Raw genomic sequence first — 15,777 nt, forward strand, 5'->3', positions numbered from 1 at the left:
CTTAACAATTCTTAATAATTCGTTAGCTGAAAGTCCTCAGTGTTGTTGTGTGTGAGAGAGGACCTGAAACATTGCTCATAATGGCAACCAGTTTTGTCTTCTTTTTCTCCTGCGCTACTACCTTTAGAAGGGTACAACAAGCACGCTCATACCTTGTCAATTTAGTTTTATCAGTTTAATCAATATTTAATTCAAATTTTGATTAAACTGATAAATCTAAATTGACAACGTATGTGTGTGCTTGTTGTACACTGACAGACGAGATTAGACAGGAGTCCCAGTGGACTATGATGTTTGCTGATGACATTGTGATCTGTAGCGATAGTAGGGAGCAGGTTGAGGAGACCCTGAAGAGGTGGAGATATGCTCTATAGAGGAGAGGAATGAAGGTCAGTAGGAACAAGACAGGATACATGTGTGTAAATGAGAGGGAGGTCAGTGGAATGGTGAGGATGCAGGGAGTAGAGTTGGCGAAGGTGGATGAGTTTAAATACTTGGGACCAACAGTACAGAGTAAAGGGGATTGTGGAAGAGAGGTGAAAAAAAGAGAGTGCAGACAGGGTGGAATGGGTGGAGAAGAGTGTCAGGAGTGATTTGAGACAGATGGATATCAGCAAGAGTGAAAGGGAAGGTCTACAGGACAGTAGTGAGACCAGCTATGTTATATGGGTTGGAAACGGTGGCACTGACCAGAAAGCAGGAGACAGACCTGGAGGTGGCAGAGTTAAAGATGCTAAGATTTGCATTGGGTGTGACAAGGATGGACAGGATTAGAAATGAGTAAATTAGAGGGTCAGCTCAGGTTGGACGATTGGGAGACAAAGTAAGAGAAGCGAGATTGTGCAGGTTTGGACATGTGCAGAGGAGAGATGCTGAGTATATTGGGAGAAGGATGCTAAGGATAGAGCTGCCAGGCAAGAGAAAAAGAGGAAGGCCTAAGAGAAGATTTTGGGATGTGGTGAGAGAGGACATGCAGGTGTTGGGTGTAACAGAACAAGATGCAGAGGACAGAAAGATATGGAAGAAGATGATCCGCTGTGGCAACCCCTAACGGGAGCAGCCGAAAGAGGAAGAAGAATCAATATTTAATTCACACAAGAATGTGCAAAGAAACTCGAAGTATCTGGAGATATGTCAGGCGAACATATGAGGCTGATTTTGGCTACTTATTTGCCAGCTGAAGGGCTGAAGGCTAACCACTCTGTAATGTAATAATTATTTATTTAAAAACGGGCCTCAATTACAGTAAAGAAAGCCTGAAGGTGTAAACATGGCTCATAAATTTCCTATTCTTTGGGTTAATATCAGTAACAATCTGAAAAAGAGCACCCCGACGACTTTACCTCACAACAACCAGATGGCGCGTATTCGATGTCACGTGTACCGCTGCATGCAAGCGCCAGAGACACCCGTGTATTTTGACCTTCTGTGCTACTCGTAGCGCGTGCTCGTGTGGCATCAGCTACTAGCCTTTCCCCTCCCCTTTCCATACACCCCCTCTCTCCGTCCTGTTTCGTCGCTGCGTTTCTGACGAGACAGGGTTTTTTTTTTTTTTTTTTTTTTTTCAAAATATGGCCGCCGCTTCTTCAGATAGCAGTGGCGAGAAGGACAGCCCCGCAAGTAGTAGCGAGGGTAGTCAAGTGCGGTGTACCAACACCAACGACCAGCCACCTCCATCAGCTGTACAGAAGATGGGAGCAGAGGGTAAAAGGGGCGCTGTTGAAGAGGAGGAGGAGGATGAAGAAGAAGAAGAAGAAGATGGTGATGATGAAGACGACAACGAAGTGGAGGAAGATGACGAGATGGGCAGCGATAGTGCTGGTGGCGAAGAGGAGAGTTGCGAGCAGAGGAGTCCGGACAGTAGCCAGGGCGATGTGGGCAAAGGTGACCCTAAGGTAGAGAGCGAGTCATCATCGTCCTACTCCAGTGACTGCAAGGATCAGACTCGCAACCGGCCGGAGAGTAACGGCGAGCAAAACGGCGGCGGCGACGGCGGAGGAGGAGGAGCAGGAGGAGGAGGCTGTGGCGGCGGTGGTGGTGCGGGTGGTGGTAGCAGTAGTTGTGGTGGCAGAGGTGTATCAGAAGGTGGCGGCCAGCGTAGAGCCAGCATGGAAATGAGTTCTTCGGATGGAGAGCCACTGAGCCGCATGGACTCCGAGGACAGGTCAGTGTAATATGGGGGAGATGGTAGATTGGGGTATTCCATTCTTGTGTCAGGATCGGAGGATGCTTATGCCCTCTGCAGCCCCTTCTTCCAGGCCCTTGAGAGGACAGATAGAAGTGTTAACTTTAAACGCTAAAAGTGTGGTAAAGGCACTGTACTGATGAAAACACATTTACCACAAGTAAGTCAATTAAATCTTCACCATGTGCTCCAAAGAAAAACGATCTTAAATAATTTGCACAGTGCGGCAGAAGTTGTACTTTCCTCTACTTTGTAGTGTGTACTGTCCTAAGATCTGATCGTATTTCACTCCTGATCAGATCAGCGAAGGCGCAAACATATTCCTTAATGATTGTCGCAGTGTAGAAATTGGAAGTTAGTAGTAGTTACTAACGTGACTATGATGTATTTTCGTGTGTATGTAGTCATTTTTTGTATTGTATGTGGCGAGTGGTTTACGTGCCGCAGGAACAGCGAACGAAGCAAGTTCTTAGTTATTGTTTTATATATTATGAGGGGTTTTCGTATTATTAAGGTTTTATTTTTTCACTTAGTATCTTTGCAGATTGACTGTTTAGGATTCAGTGAAACTGCTACTTGCTTAATACTTCTGCCTTAATCAGTTTTTGATTATGCCGTGGTCAATATGACAATCGTATTCCGCATTCCATCACTTTCTAAAATCCCATTAAACTGTTCGCACTTAATAGAATTCAAATTTACAGTGATAACAGGTCTATCCTTATTTTAAATACCAGTGTTTTAGGATCTAATTGTAACAGGGTTCTGCACTACCCTGAACATTATAAAATTGCTCACATATCTTTCCATCTTTAAAATCCATTTACTAGTTTTTAAAGGGAAATATTCAAATGAATCATTTCGATGAGAAAATGTCAATACATGATTTAAGCAACTTTACATTTCACCTTATGATTCGACAGTTGTTTTGTTCCATAATTGTTTGGGGGGGTGAGGGTGGCAGTGTTCCTCCTTAAAGACACGCATTTATTTCTTTTGATTACATTAAATAGGATTTCCTTCATTCATCCTACTTTATTAATACCCTGTTGAAATCCATCTTTTCTACTGTACAGAGATCTGTGTGTGTGTGTGTATAAATTATATGATACAAAATGCTGAGACCATGGCATTGGACTTGACATGCAGACAAGAGATTCTTCAGTTACCAGGCAGACTGTGCAACCCAGAAAAAGTAACTTCATCTGCATGTATTCATTTTCATTTATTCTAATAAAGGACGCTTCAACTTACAAGCCCAGTCTGCTCCACGCAACTTCAAACACATTATAGTTAAATGAAAAGACATGATAAAAATCCTCAAGTGACTAGTATGGTAAGCTTAAAAATCTTGAAATATACAGAAGTAGACATTTCTACATCTTTTATTTGTAATAAATACCAATTAGTTTGAGATGCTGTTCATAATGTTGATTATGAAACATGTAAACCTGTAAATAACTCATGTAGAGTATATCATAAAGCTGACGCTACTTTTTATTTGCGTTTAAAATTATACTTCAAAACACTGAAATCGCAATCTTTTTTTTTTTATTAACTTCATAGACTTTATCCATGATGTCTTCAGCCCTGAATTAAGATTAAATGTTTAGTACTCATTAAGATGTAAATATTTTAAGCTTTAATCTTTGTAAAAGTAATGACTAAAACAGAAACACTCTTAAGGTTTACTTTGTGCTTACATTGTTCTAATAGAAATTTTATAGTTGTATTCCTTCAAAAAAGGTCAGTAGATAATATATAATGGTTTATAATCTGATATAAACTAAACAATATCTGTGTATGGCTTAAAAACATACATACTGTATATAGTTTGAAGCATTATACAAAGTGAATATAATTCTTAAAACATTTGATGCTTGTATTATCACTGTTCTGTGTTTCAGCAGTTGATATCCAGCCAGGATAAATAAATGCTTCACGACTGTTGTGTGTCCTCGTATTTGATAATACCAGCTATTTAGTTACAAGGCTTCATTGTGTTAAGGAAAAAATAGGGTAATAAGTCAACATAAATAATACATTTTATACAAACCTTTAGTAGTTTGAATTATCACAGTTTGGAAATTCTGTTAACTTTAAATTCTTAAAAAATTAAAAGATATGTCCACATTAATACATTTTTAGTGAACAGTTTTAAATGATTTATTGTTTGGTAAAGTCTTGAATGGTTAAATTTTTGAGTATTTATGTCTGTTCACCAGTTGCTCCTATTGGACCAGAAATCATTCTGTTATCATGTTTGCTGGTACAATATTTTGTGCATATTTGAGTTTGTTTTTGGTAACTATCATGTTTTTCCATTTTACAAAACAACTAACAATACCATGGTTTAAGTGGAATCATATGTTTGAAGGTTAGGAATGAGAGTTATCAGTACTGTTGAACAACCCAGTACTGTACATGCATTAATCAGTTTGGCTGAAACTGAGTTTATTTGAATATTCATTTTTTTGTGTTTTGGAAGGGCTGTAATAGATAGATTTAATGAAATGTTTATATTCAGAATGCCAATTATAAGAGGCTTACATCTTTTAAAAAATACATGCAGTTTTTAGTATTGCTGGCTCATGGAGCTAGCATCTTAGGTTCAAATCTCATGCCTGGTTCTCATGTTTGTGGCTGTTGGTGTAGCCTTTTTTCCACTTCTTGTACCCGAAATAAGTCCATGTCAGGTTACATGCCAGAAATTGTTTTAGTTGGTCTGATAATGAATGCATGTACATAATGTTGACATTTTCAAATGATTAGTTTTAAACTGGACATATTCAACATGTTGTGTCGAGTAGTCCTGAATGAGCAATCGTCTTCATTTTTGTATTACAATCTAGAAATAAAATCTTCAAAATATTTTATCTATTTGCAAATCAGGTTGGAATGATTTTCATCAGTTAAGCCAGGTGTGGGAATTTATTATAAACTCCTACATCTTACATGCTTGTGTTTTTCCCCCAGTATGTCACGGAAAATGCCATTTTCACTTGTCATTTATTCTACTCTGAATGATTCATAAGAACTCCATTAACATCTAATCTTTTGAATAGAAGCACATTGGCTGCATTGTATTTAGCAGATATGCAGCAATTGAAAATCCATCAATCTTCATATTTATACTGTATAAAAATGTGACTTGATTAAATTTCATGTAATTCAAATATAGATTAAAGTGGTGAATGTAGTGTATTACATATTGTTACTCCACACACATTCATATTCTTCTTACTTCAGTTGTAAATTACTAGTGCCTGCAGCAAAGGTTTATTATGTTCAGTCCTAGGACTATGTAACTTTTGCCTGTCTTAGGTATTAACAATCAGCTTAGATATATAGTAGCTCCCTGATATTGACAGTATGGTAATATGGAGAATTTTGGGAAAATTTAATTGCTCAGGTATAATTGTCATCCTGGATATTGCACCTTCTTTGAGCATGGAATATTTCTCAAGTAAGTCAGCCATGGATAGTTTTTGAGTATGGGATGAGAAGTGTTATACAGTACTAAGTAAATGTCTATGTTCCCTTTTCAGTAAGGGATCAAAATACCCCCCTTTTTTTGCTTTTGATTTTTAACTTTCTTTAAAATGCAACTTTATCAAACTGTGAAGTGCCATTATATTTCTTAGAAAACTCTAATATTTCAAAGGATCTTTGTTACATTTCTAATTTTATTTTACTGTAATATCTTTTTATTTCAGCCTGTAGTCCCCATGTAATTTTATCATTGGTCTGATTGCAGTTCTGTTCTGTGCTGTAAATGCTACTGTATAAATCTATATACTGGATACTTAACACAGTGAAGAAAACAGGGGGACGTAGAATGATAGGAAATCATGTAGGTTGTATAGAAGGTGTCAGGTTAGTTGATGATTGAGAGGAAATGGAGAGCAAACTATTCTGCCCAACCCAATTTTACTGCCCTACTGATATGTTTATAGAGCTATGCAATTCCATTTTTATATATGTTAATTTAGCATAGTATTTGGATTAATTTTCTGCATTTTGTTCATAGTATAAGCTTTTCATAGGACTTCTGACTGCTGTTAAAGCAATAAGACATCAAATGTATAGTGTGCAGTCTGATTTAGAGAGAACAACAGTAATGCTTGCTTGAAGACTGTGCATGTACTCCTGCTTTCTGCCTGTCTTTTTATCTTAAGAAGGTTCTTCCAGCTACGTACTATAGTATATATTAACCATTTACTCTGTGAAAACTGCAACCTTTATATCACATTCTTTTGTAATAAAAAATGTTGCCAGGAATGGTTACTACTCCTCACACCTGTGGGGAATAGTACTGCAGAATATGGATGGTTTTTGTAAAGCAAATTGCCCAAGGTTTGTTTGTTTGAATTACAATGACATGTTTTGATATATGTTGACATTTATTGGAAGGTATACTTTCAAATAATTATTCACCACTGCTTGTATGGCACCTGAGATTTGTTTCTCACTTTTTTTTAAATGAAGTTTTATGTTTCCAAAGTTCTTACTTGTTCTGTAAATGCTTGAAGGCTTTGGTTGCCAAATCCCCAAGTTTTGTTTTGTGATGTGTACTCTGTGGAAAGATGCTATACAATTTATATATATATTTTTTATTTCCTAACATATTTTTGAGAATCTAAATGAATGCAGAAAATTAATAGGTAAAAACTTACTCAAGTTTGTTTCTTTATAGATGAGTATTCATTTACAAGCTAATATCATTGTATGCTTTTGCAAACATACAGTAAAACCTAATAATAGCAATATTTGATAAAAATATACATACATACATTTCCTCCTGTTTGTCACTCTTTCAAATTAACATTTTAAAACACTTAATAGTAGTGAAATGGTAATATAAATATATGTTAGGCACCTAGAGAGGAAATTAAAATAAAAGCCTTGTCTACACATATTTCGAGAGATCTGTGGTGCAGGGTAGTGTCCATAAATTTTGTGTAATGTGACAGAGTTATGTCACTACTTCTGCTCTTACCTTACATTTACTCCAGTATTCTCCCCAGAATTTTTTTCCAGCCAGGTGGCATGAAAAAGTAGCCTGGTGGGGAAAGTTAAATGTGCACTATTTTTATTAGTTAATTATTATCAATTATTTTCCAATGCTCAATATGACTTCTGTTTTTAATTTTTGACACTTGTGCCAGAATATTTTTATTAAATTTAAGAAGTATCCAATTCAGGATCCTGCAACCCTAACAAAAATTTTAAATAACAATTGTTATGACATAAACCAAGAGGCACAAGTATTGTCGCTGTCGGGAAGAAAAGTGAAAACAATGAAAAAAAAGTCTGGGAAACCTAATGAAGAAAAATTTTAAAATATTCTTCAAAGCCAACTTGCATATGCAGAAGGTGTCTTCAGTTAAATATTTCTTCTTCTTTTCTTCCTAGAGGCCCAGTTGTCCACAGCTTTCCCATAATCAAAGTCTCCAGGATCTGGGCCCTCCAAGGAGATCAGCATGAGATTATTTAGCGTGCTTTGATTCATGCGATTTCTCAAACAAGTCTTGATCCTTTTAAGGGCAAAAAACCCCCTTTCACATTCAGCTGTGCTCACTGGGATCACTAGCCCAATATGAGCTAGTTTGGCTAAATTTGGAAACGACTCTTTGAGCTCTGATGTTGTCATTTTTAGTAAAATCTGTTTTGGACTGAAGTCTTTGTATGATTGATTTCTGATAATTTTTGACGCAACTGTACATTATTGCCTGCTACTTTCATATTTTAAAATTGGAGGGCTACCATTTTTGGAGTAATGATCGAAAAGAATTTCAGCAGACTCACTTGAATCGTGAGTTTCTGCATTGAAAACTTTTGAAAAGCTGGAAATAATTGGCATGTCAGGGAATCTTGCATCTAGGTACTTGACAGCTGTCTGTAGGTACAGTGGAACCTCGGTTCACGAACGTCTCGGTACACGTACAGATCGGTTTACGACCAAAAAGTTCGCCAAACTTTCGCATCTGTTCACGACTACGCACTCGGTATACGAACAAGCCAGTTTCCCTTTTGGTTTGTACGTGTTCAGTCTCTCCCTGTGCATTTCTTGTGGAGCGAGTGAGCGAGCAAGAGAGAGAGAGAGCGTGCGCGACACACACACAGGAGCGCGCGAGAGGGAGACACACACACACACACACGAGCGAGACACGCACACACAACGAGAGAGAGAGAGGGCTGGACTTATAAGGTAGAGTAGGCAGTTAAAGAATTCACTGGGCTTATTTTTGTTTTCACTTCTGTTTACAGCGATCGGTTCGTAGCGTGCATTGTTGCAATGTTACTTTTCTTGGTGGTTTATTAATTTACGGATTTTTCAAATGTTAATTTTTTTCCCTGTGCTTAAAACTCATTAAAAAAAAAAGTGTTTTTAGCGAGCGGTTCCTAGCGCTATAGTGCGAACTATTGCAGTGTTAGTTTTCTCTGTTGTTCAAGGTTTTCTCAGTGTTATTCAATGTTTTTACATTTAGTTTACTATTACGCTGTGCATTCTATGGTATAATTAACTATACTTGTGCTTAAAAACTTTAAAAAAATATATTTACATACAGTGTGTACGGTCTGGAACGGATTAATTGTATTTACATACAATCCTATGGGGGAAATTCCGAGGTTCCACTGTATTTATCATATATTGCAGTTTTGAATGACATTACATCACTCTGTGTATAAACAGTGCGGAGATCTGACCATTCTTCTGCCAGACAATGATGAAGGCTTTGAAAATATCTCCCAGTAGTGTCTTTCAATTCCATCATGGACAATTTTGTGGCGAGCAAAATTGGCTCAATTTCGGTAAGATTGACGTCTTGCCTTTGCAAGTCTTAGATAAGTTGGACAACAAAGGTAAAACGTCTGAAAGCATTATCAGAGAGGAAACAGAACTGTACGTTTTAATACATCTGCTTAATCCTTCAGCTGTGATGTCATTTCGTTCAGTGGCTTCTCTTTCCAACGCAGCTATGACACTCATCATACACTGTCATAGTGACTGTACTGCAAAGTCATGAGACAGCCATCTAGTGTCATTGGCCATTTTCAGCTTAATCTGGGTAATGTTCAGAATATTTTGTATTTCTGTTAAACCAGTCATCCTAACTGAAAAGTTTTGGAAGAAATAGAACGGCTGCCTTAAGATGTTCAGTTTTGTTAAATAAGGTACATCAGCTGCTGCTTGGGCACTTGCAAGGGGCAATCGGTGGTTTACACAGTGGCAGTTGACCGATAGTCCAGATGTTTTTTCTTTAAGCAGTTTTGCCACACCTTTCTGTTTCCCAGTCATAACAGCTGCTCCATCTGACCCTGGTCCAACCAGATTTGCAGTTTTCAAGCCTAGAGTGTCCATAGTCTCACTCGGTGTGTTAGTTATAGTCTCCGCTTTGCCATCAATCATATTGTGGGTTGATACAAAATTAATTCTGACCTCTTTAGTGACCTGGCAGATATATTTAATGTGAATAATTAATTGTTTTATAACTGCGATGTGTGAGGTGTCATCACACAGAATGGTGAAAAAATTTTCAGCGTGTATATTTTTCAGTATGTTGGACTTCATTTCTTATGCTAAGACATCCAGCAGCTCTTGCATTATTCTTTCAGAGGTGTAATGTGCATTCTTACCAACATTGAGATGTTGTAAAAAGGAACAACCCATTTCTTTACAGTGTTCCAACAGCTTTTCAACCAACTTTGTATGTGGCAACTCATTTTTTGCCAACCAATACATGGATCTTAAAGGTTGCACAAAGGCATCTCGCTGTAAGTTATTTAACACAGATACAGATCTTTCAATTTGACCGATTCCAGTTTGCTCTAGTACATGCTTTCCTAAAAGATCAGCAGAAAACTCAATTTGGGTTTTACTTTTTTTTTTATGGTCCAGCAAGCTTTCTTTTAGAATTCTTGTGCATGGCACATTTACCCAAGGTAATTCCCTCCTTGGGGGGTGTTTGTTTGAATATTTCATGCACAATGAGCACCACATACCATTTTCTTTGACCATTAGCCAATCAAAATCTTTAAACCATTGCTTACTTATGCCGGATAAGCGGTGCTTAGATTTTTCAATTGGCAGAGTGTGTGCTGAAGAGATTTCCCCTGATGGACCAGCCTCTGCAATGTTTTTGTCTGAAATTGCCACATCAGGAGTTGACGCTGCACCGTCATTAGTTTGTGGCGTCTCTTTTCTGAAAAACCGAGCAGTGTTGTTTTCTGAATACTTTTTTTACTCATGTTGGTAAAACGTTTGGAAAAAATTAAAAGTACCAATAAATAAGACTCTTGAGTGGAAAAGTGGGAGCCTGTTGGATATTCAGTGCATACTTGCACTACGGTAGGGCAAGATATTAACAAAAAAAGGAATGGCAAATGGGTCACTTTAACAAAACCCTCAGCAATTCAGTGACAAAATCTTGGCTCAGGACACAGTGTGTGCTGCAAGGGTTACTGCACACCTTATGCAATATGGACGCAGGTCCAAATATGAGCAAATATTAAAACGGCAGATGGGGTCACTTTAACAAAACCCTCAGTATGAGCAAATATAAAAACGGTAGAGGGAGTCACTTTAACAGGAACTACAGTGAGTGCTACAAGGACTTTTGTACACAGAACACACCTAATGCTTAAACAACCATATATACAGTATATTGGTTTGCTATGTACTGAACAAGAAGAGAGCAGCTGTACGCTTAGCAGCACTACACAGACTGCACTGACACTGAGAACAGAGACGTCACTTACTGACGCCCTTTTTCTGATATCTGACAGGCTGATTCCTCTAGACTTTTTTTATTTTATCAGTCCTCCTCTCGCCTGTCCACCTCCACATCCTCTTTGCTTGTGAACTGCCGCTCCGCTCCCGGTAATAGCATGTACAGCCCCCTCTCGCCCACCCACCTCTCCATACTCCTTGCTACTGTATTAAGCTGCTCTGCCCCCACTATTACCATGTACTGCCTCCTCTCGAAAGCCCACCTTCCCAAACTCTTTGCTTGTGAACTCCGCTCCGCCTCGTCCCCGCTATTAGCTTGTTCAGCATTGAGTGATCGGGAATATCCCGCCCCGCACCTCTCCCCTTGCCACATGCGATTCTGCTTCCAAAATATTTGCCCACCAGCCCGCTTGTCCCTTGCCATTGCAGATCATTAGATCTGCCTATGCCTCATGCGAGATGACAGCCAGGCGCTCAACTAAATTAGCCGGGCGGAGTGCCCGACTAAAAGATGCTAGGGAGAACACTGCACTCTGAGGGCAAGAGATGTTTCTTGGTCAAGATGGAAAAAAGTAAGCTCCACTGGACAGCAGCAGGATAATGAAGAGAATAGGATCTGTTTAGCCACAGTCAATCTTAAGAGTTTAGAAAAAGTACACTTTTTAAAAGCTGTATTAACAGTCTTGCCAGCAGCTCTATCAGGACTATACTGTTGTAAAAGCATTTGACTTTTGTCATAATTAAAATACCGAGACTGATTAGACACCGTTATATCATTATTAAGTCTGGATGATGTATAACTAAAGCCTCTGCTTGCTGCATTTATTTTATTAATTTTTGGATATTAGGACCTGTATCTTGGAGTTGCAGTGTATTCTGTCGAGTTCAGGCTTTAGGTTGTGGGCTGGGACAAGCACAGTGAGGACTGTAAAATTTCCACTAAACTTCCAAACTTCCAGTTCCAAAAGGATTTCAATTTAGGGACATAAGTATTGAAGTAAAATATTGTACTTATTTTGTAGCTGTGTTATTAATAAAATGAATTAACTGTGAGGCAATAGGACAGCTTGGAAGCTCAGTGGTGAGCATTTCTGAATTTCAGGGTTCTGGGTTTAAGTCCTGTTCCAATACACTGCCTGTGTAGTTTGCATGTTCATCCAGTGTATATGTGAGTTTTACTCAGTGTGGTATATTTTTTGATTCCACACACCTAATTTGAGCAGAAGAAACATGGAAGGAAAAAAAAACCTCTTGCCTGTACACATTTTGGGGACATAAAATTAAAATATCTGTGTAACCTAGGTTGATTCACCTTTCAGACCATCTTGGAGTGTAATTTTAATTGGTAATGCAAAAAAAGTTCTGTTTTAAAGTGATTTCAATTATAAGTGTTTCCTGTGATGTGCCAGCACTTTATTCAGGGTTGTTTTCTGTTTTGCACCCATGCTAACAGGATAGGCACTGAATGACTGCGGTTAGAAAATAGGTAAATAGATGTTGAGCATTAACTGGATAGCAGAACATTACATAAATCTAATGAATTCAACTGATGTTATACAATAGATCTAGTATATATCCGAGAAACCACTGTAATTTTGCAGTATGTCTAAGTTGAAGAAACTTTGTAATTGTGTAGAAATGTGACTACTAAAACTTGCATTATGTTTGCTATAAGACCTAAATCTTTTATGAGTTTAAGACAGGGGTGCCGACACTTTTTCGGCTTGCGAGCTACTTTTAAAATGACCAGGTTGAAATGATCTACCTACGTTAAAAATGCTACATATATATAATGTTGTCGTACCTTGCATAACTGAATAACCTTTATGGCACAATAACAATTCAATACATTTATGGTCACTACAGTATTTGGATTTAATAATTTTCATGTGGGAAAAGGCTGACTCGCATAAATAAGTAGAGCGAAATAATGCAGTCAAGGAGGCAGCACATTTACTCATGTTTGGGTACTTTTCCTTTTTGAGTAAGTTCCAAAACTGTCCAAAAGCCCCAGACTTCAGCTGAATGTCATCCTGTAGTGTCAAAATCTCATCCTCCACTGTAGAGGAGTTTTAGGTGAAACAGTGTTGCAATTTTTGATGCAGGTGAATCACCCTCAACATCTTCCCTAAATGGATGGCACTTAAACGTAGCGATTGGCTCAAGTAAAGCTGAGTCTTGAAACTGTCTGTCAAAGTCTGACAGACAATTTTCAATCTGCTCTGTGTAGCGTATGCTGTCAAGTTGCGTACACGCCTTCCATTGCGTCTCCAGCTCTGACACAAGGTTTTGGATGTTCCCCAAATCAAGGCTGTGCAGTTTTGAGGACAGATGTTGTATTTTTCGTTTGAAAGCATTAACCCTTTAACCGCCAACTCCCTAAATATTCCCCACGCCAGGCGAAATCTGAACAATTTTCGTTTTTTTACTTTTTTACATTTATTTTACATTTTTTACATTTATTCAAGCAGTATTGACCACTAAATGTTGTGCAAGTTCTAGAAATGGGCAAACACATAATAAAACACAAAATGTACCTTTTCTCAGGCTTCCACAACAATAAACTTTCAACAACTGTAACTGACGGTCCTGGCATGTAGGGCAACTGAAATGCTTCAAATTAATGGTCAATCAAAGGACGTAGCTTGAACAAGCGGTCGCGGTTTGGATCTTTCTTATCTGGCTCATTTCTGTTGTCATTCAAATGAAAGAATTTCAGCAGCAAAGAGAATCGGTTACGTGTCATGATACCTGCAAAAATAGGTGTAGCATACATAGGATCTGTAGACCAGTACATCTCAATATCTGGTTTTCTGATTATTCCCATCAACATCAAAATCCCAATGAATTTTTTCATTTCGTTTTCATCAGTGTCTACCCAAGCACGAACACGGGAATGTGGAGGTAAATTGGGATTTTTCTCAATAAACTGTGCTGCATACAGATTTGTCTGATGAGCAAAATGTCTGATCAAATCAGGTGACACAAACAGCTCATAAAACTGCTCAGCAGTGTAATTGTTTACATCAACAATAAAGCCACACGTTGCCTCAAACGGATGCAGAAAAGGTAGTTCACCTCGGGCAGCAGTCCAGTTGAGATGCTGCGGATACACCCACTCATCGCCATCATCCGATGCGCTGTCATTCACAGTATCATGCAGCGCATGTTGCTGATCATCATTGTCGCTAAAATCTTCTTCAGAACTGCTACAATCATGATCAGAATTAAATCGCTTGCAAAACCTCACTTGAAGTCAGTTTACGTTTCGCCATATTCACAGCTTTCACTTTCGAATCACATCACGTGATTGGCCAATACAAGCGCAGAGTTGTCGAAATACAACGTAGTAATAATACCCACGCCAAACTGTCAGTTATACTACGCGCCAGGCATTCACATAACCACAGGCAAATGTGCCGGATAATTCCGGCAGTATGGCGTTAGCAATAAAACAACGATGCCGGATATATCCGGCAGAGGGCGGTTAAGGGGTTAACTGATTTAATCATATTGACCATGGAGTTCTCTTTTCCTTGCAGCTGTAAATTAAGCTCATTCAACATGTTGGTCAGATCGGGAAAAAAAAAGCCAAGTCTAGCGGCCATTGATCGTTATTAAGTTGCTTGTATTCTGCATGTTTAATGACAAGGAGAAACTCCTTTTTCTCCGGCCAGGGGTCTTGAAATCTCAGCAGGAATTTCTCCCTAGCCATCTGTCTCAACGAAGGCCTCTTTTATCATCTCTTCATCTTGGAAGGACTTCTTATGCTTAATGATCGAGTGACTCACCCAGAACGATGCTTCCGTGTGTCTGCCTTTGCTTTTGAATTCAGCCGAGTGAAAAATGACGGCTGTCCGATTAACTGCGATTTTAGTTCCCTCGCTTTTCGGAAGGAAGTCAGTTTCGTAGTTTTTATGAACATTTCAAAAGTGCCTTTCCACATTTTCCTTCTTTGGAATAGCAATGGTAGATTGACAGATCAGACAAACGCACTTCGATTGTGACATTGTGAGAAAAAAAATCCTCTTCCAATTCCACATCCAGCCCATACCCTCCCCAAACATTTTTTTTTAATCCCTTCTTTAGTTGATATAAATTGGAAGGCTAACTAGGTCACAGCCGGTGTTTTGCAGTAGCTCGCGCGTTTGATCGTGCGTGCGGGATGACCAGTGTGGTAGAAGAAAAGAGATCTCAGACTGGCCGTCCTGTATGTCAATCAAGTGGCAAAAGCCATAGGGAGGATATATAGACTAACGTTTAAAAAAATTTTTTTTTTTGAATGCAACGCGATCTACCTGCACTACCTTTCCGATCGACGTATTGGGCACCCCTGGTTTAAGACATTGAGATTAGCAGCTGTCAGTATTTGTTTTCTAAACTTTTCCTCAATCACTTGCATACTGTACTAAAGCAGTTAGTTGACGGCAGAGCAGAGATAGATTAATTTGTTTTATGGATAAGTGCTGCTGAGTGTCTCCAAAAATGCAAAACTAATTCAGTTTAATAAAAGGTACACCTCATGAAATGCTGTTTATTGGCATTAGTGTTACAATCAACAACATTAGCACCCTAAATGTAGTAGCAAAACTCATTATACTTGAAGTTAACACGGATTTGTGCAACTGGCTACAGATCCTCCTGCCTGTAAGAGAATATCAAGCTTGTGGGAATATATTTCTAACAGTCTCACTTTTAGCACTGAAGCATTCCAGGCATTTGTGGTCAACCTGTTGCTGTTTATACTGTTTATTCATAGTTGTGTTGCCAAGGATAACATAAACTCTGTCTTCAAGTTTGCTGACAAAATAATAGTACCAGGTTGGATTACCTGTAAATTATGATGAGATTACCTATA

At 38.5% G+C, this 15,777-nt stretch overlaps 1 protein-coding gene across 2 annotated transcripts in view; it reads left to right on the plus strand.

The window, feature by feature from the left end:
* Nucleotides 1-1,348: 1,348 nt before the first annotated feature.
* The window catches only part of aebp2 (AE binding protein 2), a 149,072-nt gene continuing 134,643 nt past the window's right edge, over nucleotides 1,349-15,777 (plus strand). For both annotated transcript variants that reach the window (XR_007936553.1, XM_028807131.2), the window contains exon 1: nucleotides 1,349-2,164. Coding sequence is in view for 1 of the 2 variants with exons in the window: in XM_028807131.2 (XP_028662964.1) it covers nucleotides 1,572-2,164 (593 nt within the window). In the remaining variant the exon portion in view is untranslated. The remainder of the gene's footprint in view (nucleotides 2,165-15,777) is intronic.

Source organism: Erpetoichthys calabaricus, chromosome 1 (genome assembly GCF_900747795.2).
Source record: "Erpetoichthys calabaricus chromosome 1, fErpCal1.3, whole genome shotgun sequence".
Lineage (NCBI taxonomy): Eukaryota > Metazoa > Chordata > Cladistia > Polypteriformes > Polypteridae > Erpetoichthys > Erpetoichthys calabaricus.